Source organism: Arachis duranensis, chromosome 4 (genome assembly GCF_000817695.3).
Source record: "Arachis duranensis cultivar V14167 chromosome 4, aradu.V14167.gnm2.J7QH, whole genome shotgun sequence".
NCBI lineage: Eukaryota > Viridiplantae > Streptophyta > Magnoliopsida > Fabales > Fabaceae > Arachis > Arachis duranensis.
Window position 1 is genome coordinate 121,241,912 of NC_029775.3, and position 17,997 is coordinate 121,259,908.

At 32.1% G+C, this 17,997-nt stretch overlaps 2 protein-coding genes across 4 annotated transcripts in view; both read right to left on the minus strand.

Moving 5' to 3' along the window:
• Nucleotides 1-4,016, minus strand: part of LOC107486804 (receptor-like kinase TMK4) — a 134,297-nt gene extending 130,281 nt beyond the window's left edge. The window contains exon 1 of the mRNA XM_052260222.1: nucleotides 3,399-4,016. Coding sequence (XP_052116182.1) covers nucleotides 3,399-3,983 — 585 coding nt within the window. The 5' untranslated portion in view covers nucleotides 3,984-4,016. The remainder of the gene's footprint in view (nucleotides 1-3,398) is intronic.
• Nucleotides 4,017-9,724: 5,708 nt separating this feature from the next.
• LOC107486910 (chloroplastic group IIA intron splicing facilitator CRS1, chloroplastic) lies at nucleotides 9,725-15,573 on the minus strand. Of its 3 annotated transcripts, XM_052259848.1 has the most exons (9): nucleotides 15,413-15,573; nucleotides 13,636-14,523; nucleotides 12,606-13,089; nucleotides 12,081-12,211; nucleotides 11,445-11,795; nucleotides 11,208-11,364; nucleotides 10,825-11,117; nucleotides 10,622-10,681; nucleotides 9,725-10,502 (listed from the first exon to the last, which is right to left on the minus strand). In XM_052259848.1, exons 2-9 carry the CDS (start codon nucleotides 14,341-14,343, stop codon nucleotides 10,452-10,454), a joined length of 2,235 nt encoding a protein of 744 aa, XP_052115808.1. In that variant the 5' UTR covers nucleotides 14,344-14,523; nucleotides 15,413-15,573; the 3' UTR covers nucleotides 9,725-10,451. The 3 variants fall into 3 exon arrangements, with proteins under 3 accessions (XP_052115808.1, XP_020997015.1, XP_020997016.1); XM_021141356.2 differs by lacking the exon at nucleotides 15,413-15,573 and having other exon boundaries at nucleotides 13,636-14,672; XM_021141357.2 differs by lacking the exons at nucleotides 9,725-10,502; nucleotides 10,622-10,681; nucleotides 15,413-15,573 and having other exon boundaries at nucleotides 10,918-11,113; nucleotides 13,636-14,672.
• Nucleotides 15,574-17,997: the final 2,424 nt, after the last annotated feature.

Sequence of the window (17,997 nt, forward strand, 5' to 3'; positions counted from 1 at the left end):
CATTATCTTCATCTGAGATATTGGAATGGCTACCAAGAATATTACCTTGGTCAAGATCCTCATATATCCAATCAGGAAAATACATTTCACTGCGATGTGATTCTTTATTGTTGACGTTGTTTCTTTTTCCAAACATCTCAAGAATCAACATACCATAACTATATACATCAGATTTATCAGAAATTCTACCATATGCGCGACTAAAGATTTCTGGTGCAATGTAACCTGGAGTTCCTCTTGTGCCTAAAATAGATACATTACTCTCTTTCTTTTGACAGATTCGAGCTAGTCCAAAATCTGATATTTTTGGACAGAAATGTTCATCTAGAAGAATATTTTCAGGTTTTATATCAAGATGCAAAATTTTTGTTGTACATCCTTGATGCAAGTATTCTAACCCTTGAACAATACCAATTGCAATGTTATGCAAAATACTCCAATCCAAACTACAAAAAACCTTAGAAGATTCTGCTTTGTGGATGTATCTATCTAGAGAACCATTAGACATGAATTCATAAATAAGTGCTCTTTTGCCTTGATCATAACAAAATCCTAAAAGTGAGACAATATTCACATGAGATGTCCTACTAATACTAGCAACTTCATTTATGAATTCTTCTCCACTTCCCTTAGACTCTGTTAATATTTTCACTGCAACTTGACGACCATTAGTTAAACTTGCTTTGTATACAGTGCCATATCCACCTTGTCCTAGTTTATCACGAAATGAATTTGTCATTCTTTTCACTTCGGAATAACTAGATCGCTTTGGTGCCAAAAATTCATAACCTTTTATAAAATCCTCGACGTGGTGATCATTGTATGTTGTCTTGAAGATAACCCCATAGATTAAATCAAGACATCTCTTGCAGTTGTAAATAACCAGAACAAGGATCATAATAGCTCCAGCACTAGCTATCGATATAACTGTATACATATGCAAAAAATGGAGAACAATTACATACACTAACTTGGATCTTTAGAAGAATAGCCACAATAAGTATAAATAACTTGAAGGAAGGAAGGAATTATTATTATTATTATTATTATTATTATTATTATTATTATTATTAAGTAGAAGGAAGTAGTATAGACATAAAAATAAACGACAAGCTAAGTCTTGTTTTATCTCTTTCTTTTTTGGATAAATCTAAAAAATACTAACAATTAGCCAATATCAATTTCACCAAAAAAAAATTCATATAAATTTCGGATTTATTATTTTAAATTTTTGAAATATTCAAGTACTTTTATTTTTATTATCTTGGTAACTAACGAGACCATCTTTCTTTATTGTTTTCTAAATAAAATTTTGAAGATGGACAGAATACTAACATGAAATTTGAGAACAAAATAACACAATATCAAGTTAGGATAGAAATTTAAGTGCAGTCAATTTTATGTAAAGTTAATAGTTGAGAACCGTTAAATAATTTGACTAATTTGACTAAATTTTCATTTAATGAGTCTCAATTAGTTGACTGTACCTAAATTTTCACATCAAGTTAGACACATGACAACAGAAATAAAGTTAAAAACCATAGAAAAACGCAACTAGTAACCCTTAAATATAGTTTTATTTGCAAATTTATAAAAGATAATTTGTAGTATTGATTTTTTACTAATCTATTATATATTACTAATTTTAAGGCCAAAATGTGCCACATGTCACTCCTCATTGCAATTGAAATTAAATCTTTCTCTCCAAAATTAAAGAACTCTCCCCGCTTCTCTCTTCCTTTCTCTATCTCTCTCATTCCTTCACTCACTCTATCTCTCTTATATACCATTATCATTATCAATGACAAATTACGATTTTGACAGTCAAAATATACAATATAACATTATCTAATTGTATTTAAATTAAATTAAAATACTAAAATTGAAATATAGCTATATTATATATTATATTTTTATATTACTAACTAATTTAATAACTAAAATGTGTCATATTATACTCTCTTATTAAAATTTAAAGAAAATATTTTTCTCTAAAATTAGTAAACATCCTTCTTATATTTTCTTATCTATCTCTCTTTTTTTCTATTTCTCTCTATCCTTCCTACTCTATATATAATTTATAATTCATATTTTGTATTAGTAATTTGACAAATCAAAATTTGTTACTAGATATTTTCATTATAATTAAAATAAAAAAATTTTCAACTTTCAAAATTAACAAACTCTCTCTCTCATTCTTTTTCTTAATATTTTTAAATAATAAGTATAAAAATTAATTATTTTTATTTGTCCAACAAACTTAATACCTAATCAAATATAAAAATATACACGTTAAATTCTTTTAGATTTTAGATAACGAATGTTAAGATTAAGTAAAAAAAAAATAAAACTCTTTCATTTGAAAATAATAATTAAAAAATTTATTATTTAATTTGTTTAAGATTCTGGTCTTCTTAGTCGACGGAGACTTTTGTCCCTTAAAACCATTTTATAAAAGTCGTTTAATGCTATAAATTTTTCGTGTAATAATCTATAATACCAGGACCTACGTAATTTTAAAAGACTTATATTCCCGTAATAGTATTACAGGTAAAAATACTAGTTAAATAACTAAAAACAATAATTTGAAACACAAACTTTTCTCAAAAGATTCTTATATGGTACATGTGAAGGTAGGTGGAAGTACCTGTAATCAAAGCAGTTGGGATTGGCCTTGGTGTATGGTCGGAACCATTAGAAGGAAGCACAAGAAAATCATTGCATGTGGCAATAAAATTGACCTTTGGTGAGAGTTTGGGAATATTTCCAGCAAGGTGGTTGTTAGAGACATTCACAACTTCAAGTTCAGGCAATCTTGTCAATTCTTCAGGTATTTCACCTGTCAAATTATTGACATCCAAATTGTTAACACCAAAATTCGCTGTATCAATAGTGAAGGTAATATTTGGTAGAGGACCTTGCAAAAAGTTATAGCCCGAATAAAAAACTTCTAAATTCGGAAGAACGATGAGAGAATCTGGGACCACACCTGTTAATTGATTGTGGGCAAGTTGTAAATCTTGTAAAGCAGTGCAACGAGACATGTTAGGAATAGGTCCTGTAAACGAGTTTCCCTGGAGCCATGCTTGAGTTAAGTGGAGCATGTTTGAGAGGACATCAATTGTACCTGACATGCCGTGATCCTTCTGGTTGTTGAGATGCAAGGTGGCAATCTTGGACCTTCCAAAAGACTCAGGCAAGACACCAGTGAGGCTGTTGTTGGAGAGAAGAAGAGTCTCCAAACTTGTGAAGGAGTCAAATATTTCTGGTAGAGAGCCCATGACATTTGTAGCAACAAGATTGAGCACTTGTATTTTTGTGGACTGAATCAAGTCGGGGAAGGTCCATGGTCTGAGGTTGGTGTTGTTGGCCAAAGAGAGGGCATACAAACTGGTTAGGTTGTGGAAGCAACCCTCAGGGATGGAGGAGAGGTTGTTGTTAGAGAGATCAAGATACTCCATAACTGGGAAGGAATGGGATATGTTTGGTAAGGAGGCCATGAGATTCGTAGAAGAGAGGTAGAGGGAACGGAGTTGGGAGGAGTGAGGAGTCAAATCGGTAGGAAAGTTCCATGGTGGGAGGTTGGTATTGTTTCTCAAGCTCAAGAACTGCAAACTAGTAAGACCATGGAGGCAACCATGAGGGATGGAGGTGAAGTTGTTGTAGCCGAGGTATACGTATAGGAGGAAGGAGAGGTTGGCGAGAGAGGGAACAGGCCCACTCAGAGAATTGGTGGAGAGATCGAGGAATGTGAGTTGGGAGAGGGAGCCGTTGAGGCCTGCAGGAACTGTTCCCGTCAGCGACATTGAACTGAGATCGATCTCTTCAATCCTTCCACTTTGATCGTTGCAAGTCACGCCTTTCCACTGGCACATGTGGGTGGTGTTGGACCAGCCAGGGGGTTTGAGTGCATTCATAAGCTTCAACATGTATGCACCTTCATCATCGTTGGACTCCACACAACCCAAGCACAGCAGAAGCATGCACAGACTAATAATCTCATTTTTGTATCTTGATTTCAGGTATGCCATCTATGCCTCCAATAATAATCCAGAGACACACGCCTATAAAATAATCAACAAACAACTTGTTAACTTTCACTACATCGATGCTCAATCATGCACCACCAAAACATATAATAATGAATGAAACAACTCCAAACTTCAACTAATAAAAAGTGAATTGATTTAACTTATATACTAATGCTATTATTATCAATAGCATTGTTAAATCTCATATATTTTGCACTAATTCACATTCTCATCTTTATATTTAAAATGATATCTATACACTACTTTATTTTGTCATAAATACCATTTTTCTTTTGCTAAGTAGCTTGCAAGAGAAGAACTTTTCTCTGTCAGTAAGTAATTCTTTATTTAAACATTATATAAAAATTAATTACAACTAATTTTTTATTTATAATATTATTTGAATATTATCTAAAATATTATAAATGTTTTTTATGTAAATGTATTTAAGTAACAATAATAATGAATTTTTCAAATTTGTTTCTGGTCCAACTGAATCATTTTCATTTTCGAATGCCAAAATTCTAAGTCTTTGAGGATGGATTTTTTATTTTAATAAATAAATTAATTTAAATTATTTATTTCACTAATTATTATAATTAATTTTTTTATTAAAATAAAAAATCTCTTTGAGGCCACATTGTTTGCCACAATTGACCTGTATTTTATTTTATTTCGCCTACTAAAGTCACCTCAAAAGTATGCCTTATTAGGGGTGTAAGTGAATCTGATTGGATTGAATATGGCCGAAAATTTAATCTGATCAGCACAATTTTCATTAGATCGAATCGGATATGATATCTGCATTTTTTGTGTCAGATCCGATCCGATCCGATCCGATTCGCAAATGTTCGGATCGGATATATCCACATAATTGAACCTTCTCTTTTTAATCATATTTCTCTGTAAAAAATTCAATAAAAATATTTTTTTCACACTTTTAAACTTATTTATTCCTAGAATATTTTTAATCAAACTTTTCTTAAATAACAAAAATAAAATAATACATTATATGAATAATAATTACTAACTAAAACATACAAACAAGTAAATATAATACCAAATATATATATTTATTTTTTAATTATTATTGTGCAGATCTACAGATCTACGAATCGGATACACAAATGTAAAACAGATATCCGCGATTTAATCCTTAAAGGATGCGGATCGAATCCTATCTGATGCGATCCATGAACACCAATATGCATTATCATTTTGAGGCCACATTGTATTTATTATGTTTGGCTTTTTTTTTTTTTACTGAAAAATGTTTTTTCCCTGTGAAAGTATGCATTGTTGCGTGGACGTTTGTGGTGGAACAAAAGGGAAATAAATGTGCAGCACAAAAATATATAGATTATCGCTATAAGTATAAAAGATGGAGGGAAACTTGTTTTCTGATTGGTAGACAGATTTCCCTTACCCATTTTTTTTCTTTAAATTTTAATTTTTAGTGCAGGGAAATAGTCAATTGCATGTGTTGTCTATCTTCCATTGATGGTAACGATAAGGAAAAACCAGTTATATTGATGGTGAACAGATTAAAAAAAAAAAAAAAGCTTAGGTGCAAAATGTTCGGATAGCATCGGTTGCTCTTTTCATTGTCTTAGCTTACTTTTATAACATCAATGTGCAAACAATAAAGAGCATGAATAAGATAAATAAGAAATTGATGTGAATTCAGCGAGTAATAGTAAGATGCTTAAAAAAGAAACCACGCTCCAACTCTCTGCATTGCTGAAATTTGAAATGAATTTATTTTATGACTAATTTTATAGCGTCTATCAATTTTTTGTCGATTTAAAATTTATTAACTTTTGTATTTTTAAACTAAATACTAACTATTTAACTTTGTAAAATAATAAAATATTTAAGCAAGATTGAAGGCAGTGACAGATTCAAAAAATTTATGTAAAAAGACAAAAATAATATACATTACTATAAAAAGATATATTAATCCAAATTTAAAAAATAAAAGTGTACATTAATTATTTGAATACAAAAAAAATAAAAATTATATATAATAAAATAGAACGAAAGATAAACAAATAAATAATAAGAATCACTAAATTGAAAATAAAATAAAATATATAAATTTATGAAGAGAAAGAAAAATTAGATTAATAACTAAACTATAATTGTTTGAATTAAAATTTATAAATGAAAATATAAAAAAGATAAACAATGAAATCAAAAATACATAGAGTCACAGAGAATTATATAAAAAAAATAGAAAATTTAAAATTTATCTTTTAAAAGAGAAGATAACCACTCAAAAAAATATTTAAAAAAATAAAAGAATGATAATAATTAAAATTTAAAAATAAGAAAAGATTAAATTTAATTGGATTAATTAATAATTAAAATAATGAAAAATAAAATAAATTTAAAATTTTAAATAATTAGATTAAGTTTATTTATAATGAAGTCATTTAAAATTTAAATAAAAATATATTATATATATATATTTAAAAAATAAATTAAAATAAGAGTGGGGACAAGTGTCCCCTCGTTACACTACCTAGCTCCGTCCTTGATTGAAGGGATAATACAAGACACGAAAAATGCGTGGCCTAAAAGACTGGAACGTGTTGTAGAGTTTATTTTGACTTATATATAGAGTATAGATAAAACATAACATGTGTATATAGGAATTTAAATATTCAATCTAGTTTGGTACTTTTTTTTTCTTAACAAATATCAATATCATTAAACATTATTTCTTCATAACAAAAAAAGTAGTCATCATCATGGAAAAATTGAAGGATAGAAAAAACTATTTTTGAGGAAAAGTATAACATGTGTTTGGAAAAAAATATTTTTGTAATTGATTTGGCTTGATTTGAAATTAATTGAATTGGAAATGAATTATAGTGTTTAGAATTAATGATGTAAAAAAAGAATTGATTTGATTTAAAAAATAATATAATAACCTAAGCGAACAATTTTACTCTTTATTTATCACACAAATTTTTATAAAAATATTATGTGTATATCAAAATATTTTTATATAAATATTTATGTTGTTTAACTAATTTTTTCTCGTACAAAAAAATTGGCACAGAGTGGAAAAAGGGTATAATAAAAGAGAAGTTGGAAATTTTTTGGCGTTTCACTGTTCTTGTTTGTCCCATTAGTTATTCGTCAAAAAGAGAAAGGAAACGCAGAAAAATGATATGATTCATCATTTCATCTTGACCAGGAAATTACCTTTTTTTTGTCATAATCTAATTGTGTTTACACACAACCTTGTTGACTACGAAAGGGACTCATACTGAATTGCCATTATTATTTGTAAAACAAATTTAATTAGAGAAAAAAGATTAGGTTTATTTAATGGTTAAAATTAAGGCAACTCACGCGTAACACATTCTAGATTACGTTTGTGAATTTTTAGTTTTTAAGGGAAAAAGGTGGAGAAAATATTTTAAGTGTGTACTAAATTTGTTAAATGATTTCAAGTTCTTGAAATGTTAGGGGATTAGAAGGCATTGAAAAATTTTGTGTGATAAAAAATTTAAAAAATAAATTTAAGTTGGATATGTTAGGTTTGATAGAGACAAAAAAGGAGGTGGTGTCTAAGTTCGATGTAATACGCATTTGGAGAAGTGACAAAGCTAGCTGGAAGTTTGTAAGAAGAGGCTTCTAGAGGGTTGTTGTTAATATAGGATGAATCAATTTTTAAATTGACTAATTGTTATAAAAAGGATAGGCGGTTATGTGTAAAAGGGGTGATAGCTAAGGATAATTTTCATTGTACTATTTGTTTGGTGTACAGACCACATGTGAAGGTTGAGAAGATTTCTATATAGAAAGAGTTGAGTTATCTTACAGGGTGTGTCAGGTACCGTTCTGTTTTTTTAGAAATTTCAATGAAATTTTACATTTGGAAAAAAGGAAATAAGCAAATAGTTGCCGGCATCTGTCAATGACTTCAGAAGATGGATGGATGATTTGGAGTTAGTTGATTTGGCGCTTAATAATCGCAAGTATACATGGTTTAGAGAACAGTCGTGCAGTCGTATTGACAAGACAATGGTTAGTGTGGGCTGGCTTGATATGTACCCGGAGACGCGACTAAAGGGAAGACCAAGAGGGTTACCAGATCACTGCCCATTGATAGTGGAGGACAGAAGAAAATTTGAAGACCCTAGACTGTTCTGTAGCTTGGACTTGTGGTTCACACATGAAGGGTTTTTGAGAATGGTGAAGGAAGAGTGGAGGAAATTAGGAGATGGATGGTTCTTAGATAAGATGAAAGCGTTGTCAATACCATTGGGTAGATGGCATAAGCAGCATTTCAAGGATATCACTGACATAGGTGGAGCTAGATGAAATATTAGAGGAAGGCAAAAAAATATTTACACAATAAAATAAGATTAAAATAAAATTTTAAGGTGGGCTAAACGGAAATTTACATATAATTTACATGTAAAAGATTAAAATTAGGGGAGGCGATTGCCCCCTCCCCCCCTTCCCCACCACACTTTCTTTATAGGTAGCTCCGCCCCTGATCACTGAGAAGATAAAAAAGTTTAAGGAAGAGATAAAGAAGGTGGATGATATGGTCAAGAATGGACGTAATGATGGTACAATGGAGGCAAGGAGAAGGGCGTTAGTGAGGTGCTGTGAGAAGTGGTATGTTAGACAAGATAGGAATACAAGATATTTTCACAATATTGCTTCGACAAGAAGGAATAACAGGATTGAATCATTGGTGATTAATGGGAGATAAGTGCGGGAGACAAGTCCGATCCGACGCCGCCCCGCCAAGGCTGCCCAGCCTCTCCTCGTCCCGTTTGCGCTCCATTGCAATGTGAGATCGCGCCGCAGCAGCCCCGTGCATCCTCCTTCCTGCTGCCCACCTGCTGCCGGCCGTGCAAGCCCCATCGCAGCCTCACCTTGCGTGGTATTGTCGTCTACGTCGCTATATTTTCATACGTGCGTAACCGTTACATGCACGTAAATGGAGTCCAACTTGGATGAACCGCTTTGTGATGCCCCATTGTCATTCACCAATGACAATTCCTCTCATTCACATGTAGTCACCAATAAATAATAAGCCAGATGTTCAGTTCACTGTGTATGCGGTGGTTTGATTGAATAGTTACTAGTAATATATGCCGGATGTTCAATTTAATAGATATGCAGATGATTATGTTGACTCTTAATTAGATGGTTATATATTAGCGTTTAGGGGGTAATTTGGAGGGTGTAGTATTTTTTTACTTGGGCCAATTCTAAAACTCATTGTTCACAAAGGTCTTGTCTATCTAGCAACACCGCAAAATATCGATATTTCCTTTCAGGGTTTTGTTAGGTAGACAATTACTTTTGTAAACAATGTGAACAATGGGCTTTAGAATTGACCCAATAAAATAAAAAAACACTCCAGCCCTAAATTAGCTCTTAAACCTTGACATTAGGATAACTATCTGCACATTTAGTGAATTGAACAACCATTGTTAACTGTGCGTGAGTAAATTGAATCAAAAGAAATAACCATCTAATTAAAAATAATGAACATAATCATCTACATACCTATTAAATTGAACATCTGACATATCCATTGTTCACATTATTTAATATTTTCATTGTTTATCTATATTTTTCCTTTCCGTGATCGTAACCGTTGATTTTAATTAATATATATTATATATATTTTTTATAATTAAAATTAACGGTTAAAATGATTGAAATATCAATATACTTAGTACACTTGAAAATTTTTCATATACTTTATACACTTCCACGTCCTTGCTCTCATACACAGTGATCTAAATCTTGATATTGTGTGGTGGGTACTTGGTAGAACCTTGCAAACTATACTAAAAACAACGTCAAGTATTATTGATGATACTTTAAATCAAAACTATGACTTTGGAAGGGAATGGAAGGGAAAGGATCAGAGAAGGCTTTGCAGTATAAAATTAACACCTCAAAGTTCAAAGTTTAAATCCTGCTCTTTTGAAACTTGAAATTGCAAACATACGGTTACAAAGGGTTAATCAGTCATTTAGAACATAATCTGCAGAAAGGAAAAAAATGAACTCTGCAATCGATGTTCATCTCTGCAGATGCTTCATTCCCTTTTCCTTTTCCTTTCCCTCTCCCTCCAAAGCACACCACCCAGATGTTTCAACTGTTCCAGACAGCAGAACAAATGGGACGTTGCATAAGAGAGGGGAGTGTATGTTTTAGAAAAAGAATGGAAGAGTGTAAGAAAGATATGTGTTACAGAAGGAGGCATATATTACTCTCTATTTTAGCAATACTACTGAGCAGAAAAGCGTAGATGAGAAATATACCGATGGCTGATGCATGTTGGGTTTTCTTATTATATTACTTTTTCATACCATCAATTGAGCAGACAACTAGAGTAGTTTCAGGATCATGCATGTCATAGATATGCACACATTAATTGTCCGTTTCGCGCTGCTTGGCTTCCTTTTTCTGCTGCAATTCACCCTGTAAATAATAAATGTCATTGTACAGACGCTTAAACGGAAAAGACACCTAGACGAAATTTTAACTGTTAATACTGCCATACATTAATGCAAATTTCAAGAGTAATTACTCGGATTTACCAGTTTTAGCTTCAAATCGGAGATAGTCTGCTGTCTCTGATGAGCGAAAAATTTCAGTGACTGAAACAACAGAAAGCACACCACTCTAAATGAAAAAAGGGAATACAAACAATGGGAAAGAAAAAACATATATAAAGGATTTGGCAGTGAATTTCTCAAAGAAAACTAGGAGACTAATGAGATGCTAAAGAAGGAAATCTTACTCCAAGTCTCTGCATTTCAAGAGATCTTTGCAATGCTTTTCTTTTGGTTAGGAGATTTTTCGCTACCTTTTCTGAAGGTCGTTGATAGTTTTTACCACGGTAGATAATGATTGCATGGCCCTCTTTGAGTTTGTCAACTGAAACTAAGATTCCACCACTCTCAGTCTCCAGCATTTTCGCAGTGTAGATGACCCGACTGATTAGTCTCTGCTTGGTGATGACCTTCACAACTTCTGTGTGTTTCCAGTGCTGGTGTAGGCCTTCCAATACGCCATCAAAAATTCCACGCCTACCTGTATTTTTTGTTTAGCATGAATTCTTAACGAAAAAATAATGAAGCTTTTCCAGCAAAATGAGACTGGTGTGGGTGAAATTTTGTTTACCAAGCACTAACAAACCACTCATCTTCAATCCTATCTTTCGGAAACGTTGTCTCTCCTCATCAGTCATGATTTCTATGTCTGCGTCCTTCTCTGCAGGAGTCCATGCGGCATCTAACTTTGCTAGTTCTGCTGCCGATCTCTCTATTTTCTTGTTAAGCTGCAGAATCCATAAATTAATTATAGAAGTGCCAGTAGATAAATGAAAAAGGAAAGGAAGTCAACAAAATGAAATCTCACAATGAAAGCTTTGCGCTGTTGCTCTTTCAATTGCCTCTCCAATCTATATATTTCTGCTTCCAGTTGAATATTTAAATCTGCCTTGACTTTCTTTACATCCTTAAGCATCGTTTGAATTTCCTCAAATTCTGTTAAACTTCCACTTGTACTTGTTTCTTCTTGTGCGTAATCACCAAAAGAAATGACTTCATTTGCTCTCATTCGTGCAACTTCTTCGTGAAATTGGTAACTTTTGAGTTCCAATTCTCTCATTTCTACCAAAGATGCAACATTGCTAGGAAGGAAATCATTTCCCCTGTAGAGAATTATGTAATACTTGTTACGCAACAACAGAACTCCTCCAGTTAGAAGCTGCATTGCAGATATCAAAGTTATACACATTTGTTTCTAATACAAACCAATTAATATACAAGATGTTAAAGGATAGTCCAGTGTCCCATCCACCACTATCAAATACTAAGCATATATAGAAGCTAATCATGAAATTATTTTTCTTAAAAAAAAGTTGGTGTAAGGGATGATTTTAGCTAAATTGAATTACAGCCCTTCCCATTATATTGGGAGAGAGAACAACTAAAGCCTTATATGCATAATATCAATGACTTAAGCTCAACATAGATTGTCTATCAAACTTGCCTTCAATTCATTGGCCATTGATTCATTGTCAGTATTTGGAACCCCAAACTTGATAGCAATTTTTGCAATAAGACTCTTCTCCCACAACTTCAGGATAGCAGCAGCTAAGCCTTGAAGTCTTCTGTTCCTTCCTTCATATTTAAACAGACAAAATTATTTAATAGACCTTATGCATAAAAGGATAACCTTGAGAGTAGTTCTGAATATAGCCTAATTTTCTTTCTGAAAGCTATTATTAGTTGACAGCCAGATTATTATGATTTTCATATACATATATTGATTTGATTCATCAATCTTCAAGCAATTACTTCTTATTACAGACACTGCTTTTCCATGTCTGAGTAGTTACTCAAATAGCATCAAGAACTAATGTATTTAGGTGTTCTATCTACATTGACATTGATGAGGTGGCTTGTTTAAGAATCCAAGGTATAAAACAGAACATAGCTCCTCACACTTTTGAAGAATTTTCATGGACATCAAAATAAATCATTGACCATAAACCAGCAACATGCAGGAGCGTACCAAGGACAAAATGGACTGGCAAAGGTTTAGCAAGCTTCCTGAAGTATGTTAGCTCATAATCAGTAATTTTTGCACTTGAATAAGGTGGACATAGCCTAAATGAAGGCTTAAATCCAGGAACCACTTCTGGAAGTAGATCAGCATCTACCGGAAGTGGCTTGGGATACCACCAGTCGACGAACCGAGGTCCTAAGCCATCCAATAATCTATCAGTCTCCCTCTCATACAATGATCCACTGCAATTCACTTCTTGAATGCAAGTTGATGCGGAATCATTAAGGTTACCATTCCGGCTTGGCATGTCACTAGTATTGTTGGATTTAACTGACTCCGCCATGTTTGTTTCATAAGGATTTTTAGTTTTTCCACGAATATAACGAGGATAAACCTTTTGAGAACTTGTAGAAGTCAACTGATAATTGCATCCTCGGTATACAACAAGAGTATCCTTCCTACTCCAGACAACCAAGCCACCAGTCTTCAACTATCCACACAGAACAAACACTAATGTAGCCATCAGATAACATCGATGCTCAAAATGAACCATGCATAATATATAACATAACTAATTATCCAAAAGTCAAAACAAGGATCATTAATACTAGAAGATTCATACAATTATTACAAGTATAATAGAAATTTCCTGCTTTTGTATATCAATACTCTAGCACATTCGCTTGAAATATAAGAAGTCAGTAATTACTTGTTAGTGAAACTTGCTCATATCAAAATCTGGTTCAAATCTTCAACTCTCAAAATTGGAAAGTCTACTAAACTAAAACAACTGCCAAACCAAGAAAAGGAAAAACTTCAGAGCAGGGAACTTGGCCCAGATAACCCATCTTTGCTATCATTATCAGTCATGTCAAAGCAAAACATGCTAACGCAATGTTTCTAACATCCAGCAATATGATCATTGAAATCAGTTTAACATGGAAAACTGAATAGTCTACCAGAAGATTTAAAAATTATACTCCATTTTATTCAAGCATATACAAGTAAAGACAACAATTAGGGACAAGAGCCCAACCTCGACAATTTCTCGGGCTCTATCCATATTCTTGCATAAGGGGATGTCAAATTTAAGCATGGCAAGCTCATTGTTCCTCCAAGTCCTTTTGATTTCATCCACAACATCTTGTGTAACACCAAGTTTCTTAACCTTCACCCAAATTCTCATCTTTGCAGCCTCACTTCTAAGCCTCTTGAGAAGCACTTTATCAAGAGTTAAATCAGCAGCAGTCACGGGCTTTTCCTTCTTCAACCTCACAAATAAAACACTCTTCTCATCCTTCTCCCATGGCATTCTCCTCTTACACCTCCTAACCTTCTCATCATCATCATCACCATTCTCCTCCAATTTACCAAAATACCCATCAAAGTTTTCATATTTTGCTGAAGAATCCATCACAGACACATTCCTCTCCCAAGGCATTCTCTCCTTGCTCCTAACCATAACATTCTCCTCCAATTTCTCCAAATACCCTCCAAAGCTTTCTTCTTTTGCAGAAGAACTTAATTGGGTCTCAGCTGAATTACGATTTCTCCTAAGCATCTCAATGCTTCTGGCGATTCTCTTCATGACTTTCTTCCCTCTGACCTCTTTCCCATGGAGGGCCTTATCAACACGCTCAGATTCTTCTTCTTCTTTATCCATGTGGCGCTTGCTGAGCCTCTTGTTTTTGGGCTTAGAGAGGTCAAGGATGTCGTGAGGTTGGAGAAGAAGGGGACCCTTCATCCATGGAGGTGTTGGAGCTTTGACTTTGATGGTGATGGAGGAAGCATCAGAATGAGAATTGTTGGGGTCTTTGGGGATTGGAATGGAATTGGGATGGTGGTGCTGATTCTGATTGTTGTTGTTGAATGAAGAGGAAATGCAAGTGTAAGAGTATGAATGCGTTGATGAGTTGAGAGATAGCTGAGGATGAAGTGAAAGGAAGAACATGATTCAGTGTTAACAAGTTTTCTCAGTCACAACAGTACCATGTAATAGAAGTGAGCTCAAGATTTTTATTTCTTTGGTTAACCCGAGGTTCTGAAAACCGAACCGCTTATCAAACCACTGTAGCTACAAATTTATTGATTCATTGGTTCAACCGGTTTAACTGAAATAACTGTTTTATAATAAAATAATAAATAAAATATAAATAAACACATTAAAAGTTAAAACATAATAATCTAATATAAACTTTAAAATGTCATTCTAATTAAAACTATTATATCAACTGATCAACCACAATATTATATTTCATCCAAATACAATCTTAAAAGTCAAATAACAAAAGAAACAACCAAACATGAAATGCCAACATCAAAATTTGTCATCAATCATCAAAATTCGCAAAAACATAAACTAAGATAAAAAAAAATGCAACCAATGACGAGAACAATATATTAAATTGATTGATACTATCATCTAGTCAAAAAAAAGTTTAGTAAACACAACTCCATGACAAAAACAATGAATTGAGATCAACAACATAAACTAAGATCAAAATAATAATAATAATAAGATCAATATAAGGAACAACAAACCACATCAATTTCTCAAATTAACAAGTTATCAAAATATCAAGACCAGCAAAACAACCTAACAATCCTAATTCACAAGGTCAAGAACAGCACCACAACAACCATTTATCAAATTAACAAGTTAATAATCAAAACAAGCTAACAAAACAAGTTAATACAGCAATCCAACAACGAAAACAAGAACTAGAACAGCATCCTACTAATTAAAACAGCAACCAATTAAAACAGTGACTGAACAATTAATACAAGAAAGAAGAAGAAGGAAAAGCAATCACCTTGGCTTTCACATGTTCTGAAAATCAGCAGAGGAGGGAGAGGGAACTGGAGCTGTAAACCTCGACGGAGATGGCTGAACAGAGGGCTGCACAGCGGCGAAATGGAGGCTGAATGGAGGCTCGAACACGCGACGAAACCGAGGGTGAACAGAGGCTGGAAGACAAGGAATCGACGATGCTGGAACAGCGCGGACGGCGGCGGAGCAGACACGACGGCGGTGGTGGCTGGACAGGTTGAACCGTTGCAGAACGGCGATGAGATGGAGGTTGCAACTTCCTCTCTGCTGCGTTCGAAGCAAGGTTCTGGACTTCTGGAATTGAGAGGCCACCGAGCTGAGGGTCAGGGAAGTTAGGACTTGGGACTTTTTGGTTTCTCCTTCTTTTTTTTAAAAACCAACCGGATTCCGGTTCGGTCGATCGGCCGATTTAACAATTTGAGACTGGCTTTTGAATAAAACGGTTTTACCCATTAGTCGAACTGCTACCACCAACGGTTCTCTAACCGATCGATTCGAACCAATTTTCAAAATAACGTTATTTATTTAGAAGACGTTATGTTTTTTTTTTTTTGTGTCTATAAAATTTAATATACTTTGTATGTTTATAACTAATATCCAAATATAATTATTAACATGTATAAAAGAAATATCTTACAATAATAAATTAGGGTGTGCATTCTAAATATCAGATATAGGACCAAATTTGGGACATATATTTATTTTAATTTTTTAAGTATATATTAAGAATAAAAAAAATGGACCATACGTATGTTTTATTTATGCTTTTTTTGGTATTGATAGCCCATACTTACATATTAAGAATAAAAAAGAACGGACTTACCAAAACAGAAAAAGAATGGACCATGTTCTTTGATTTTTGGACAAATGAATAGCATATGGCCCATGTTAAAAATGCAAAATCATACTGATAATGAAATCCATATGAACAGTAGAGACCAAATCACAAGTCCACCACCCACAAAATTGATTTCATTAACGACACACAAAATTATATTTAATAGATAAAATATGAATATAGATATTAGATTTTTATAATTTATTTTTTTTATATTTAGTTTATCAATAAACCAAATACAAAAATATTAATTTTGTATTTTTTATTTTTTATATTTTATTTTTAATATCTTATTTTATTTTGTATTCATAATCAAACATAGACTAAGGTATTTTCATACTTTAATTTATCTCATGTAATAGATTTAATATATGAGAAAAACTTATATTACATGCATTGTCTGTGAAATTAATTATTAAAAATCGTTAAAAATTTAATATATTTAATTAAATTATCATCTAATTAATTTTAACTATCGACTTTAGATAAAAATAAACCAGGCGAGTCTTTAACTTAATACATTTCTTGTTTTAAACTTTCTATCTCCAACAAGAAGAGTAATTCATTTCATACCATATGCATTATGCAAAAATACTTAGCTAGGTGAATCATTCATAAGCGTGCAAATTATTGGAAACTTGGAGAATATTTTGTCAAAAGATATTTTCGTCCGACAATTATGATAATCACTGTGTCACAGCGTTCACGATAATGTTCCTCAAGTTAGCAACCTGATGAGATATTTTACTAACTTGCATGCATTATATATGATGTATCGCACGTTAATAATAGACCTTGATCGGTTCCACTTAGAATACAAGAAAAATTAGTTACCTAAATGCTCCAAAGTAAACTATATAAAGTCATGCATGCACTATTATTTACTGGTATGGGAGTGAAAGGTCCTCTCATATTCTTTGTCTATGATACAATAATAGTCGATGAGAGCATCTTAGCTTGCAGATTTGATGTCTCAAATATCCAACATCTCACTAGCAACTTTGTCTAGAGTCACATGCTTACATTAATGAGCTTTTGAGTACTTTGCTTGCTTTGTCTTATATCGGGAACTCCTTTTATTTTTATTTTGTTTTTGAAAATAAATGTTTAGGTTTATTTGTTAACATATAGAAAACTGTTAAAAATTTTTTTTTTTGTCATTAGTTAGTCATTAGTATTTAAAAATATAAAATAAAATATATTATTAAATTACTAATTTAAAAAAATAAAAATTGAATTAATAATTAAATAAAAGTTAAAAATAATAAATTCTCATGATCTTTTAATATTTCTCATCAAATAAATTTTTATCCTACATACTATATTATTTTGGATTAAATAATACCTATAGCAACGGTATTCCTATATATACATTTTATTGATTGTTTAAAATAAATAATCTATTATATTAATAATAAAATTATGAAAGAATAAGAAAAAAATATGAAGAATATTGTTGATTGATTGAATTGTAAAATATGAAGGTAAAACTAAATATATATAGAGTATTGGCCTATAAAAGATAAAAACAAATAAAAATAAAATAAGAACAAATAAAGATAAAATAAAATAATAAAGACTAAAATTGTAACTGAATTTATGTATTTTGTTAAGCTGAATTTATGGGCCGCTAAACTTTTTTATTGTTATCATGGGTTAAAGTGAAAAAGTAATTTAATAATTAATTATAATCAAAATAGATATTATTAGAAAAATGATCATTTATATTA

Excerpts from the sequence above, each read along its gene's own strand:
- LOC107486910 (XM_021141356.2), bottom strand. The coding sequence starts at position 14,550 with ATGTTCTTCCTTTCACTTCATCCTCAGCTATCTCTCAACTCATCAACG. Across the intron at positions 11,118-11,207 it reads GAGTGGTTTGTTAGTGCTTG|GTAGGCGTGGAATTTTTGAT; the intron begins GTAAACAAAATT and ends CAAAAAATACAG. Across the intron at positions 10,503-10,621 it reads CCGATTTGAAGCTAAAACTG|GGTGAATTGCAGCAGAAAAA; the intron begins GTAAATCCGAGT and ends TATTATTTACAG.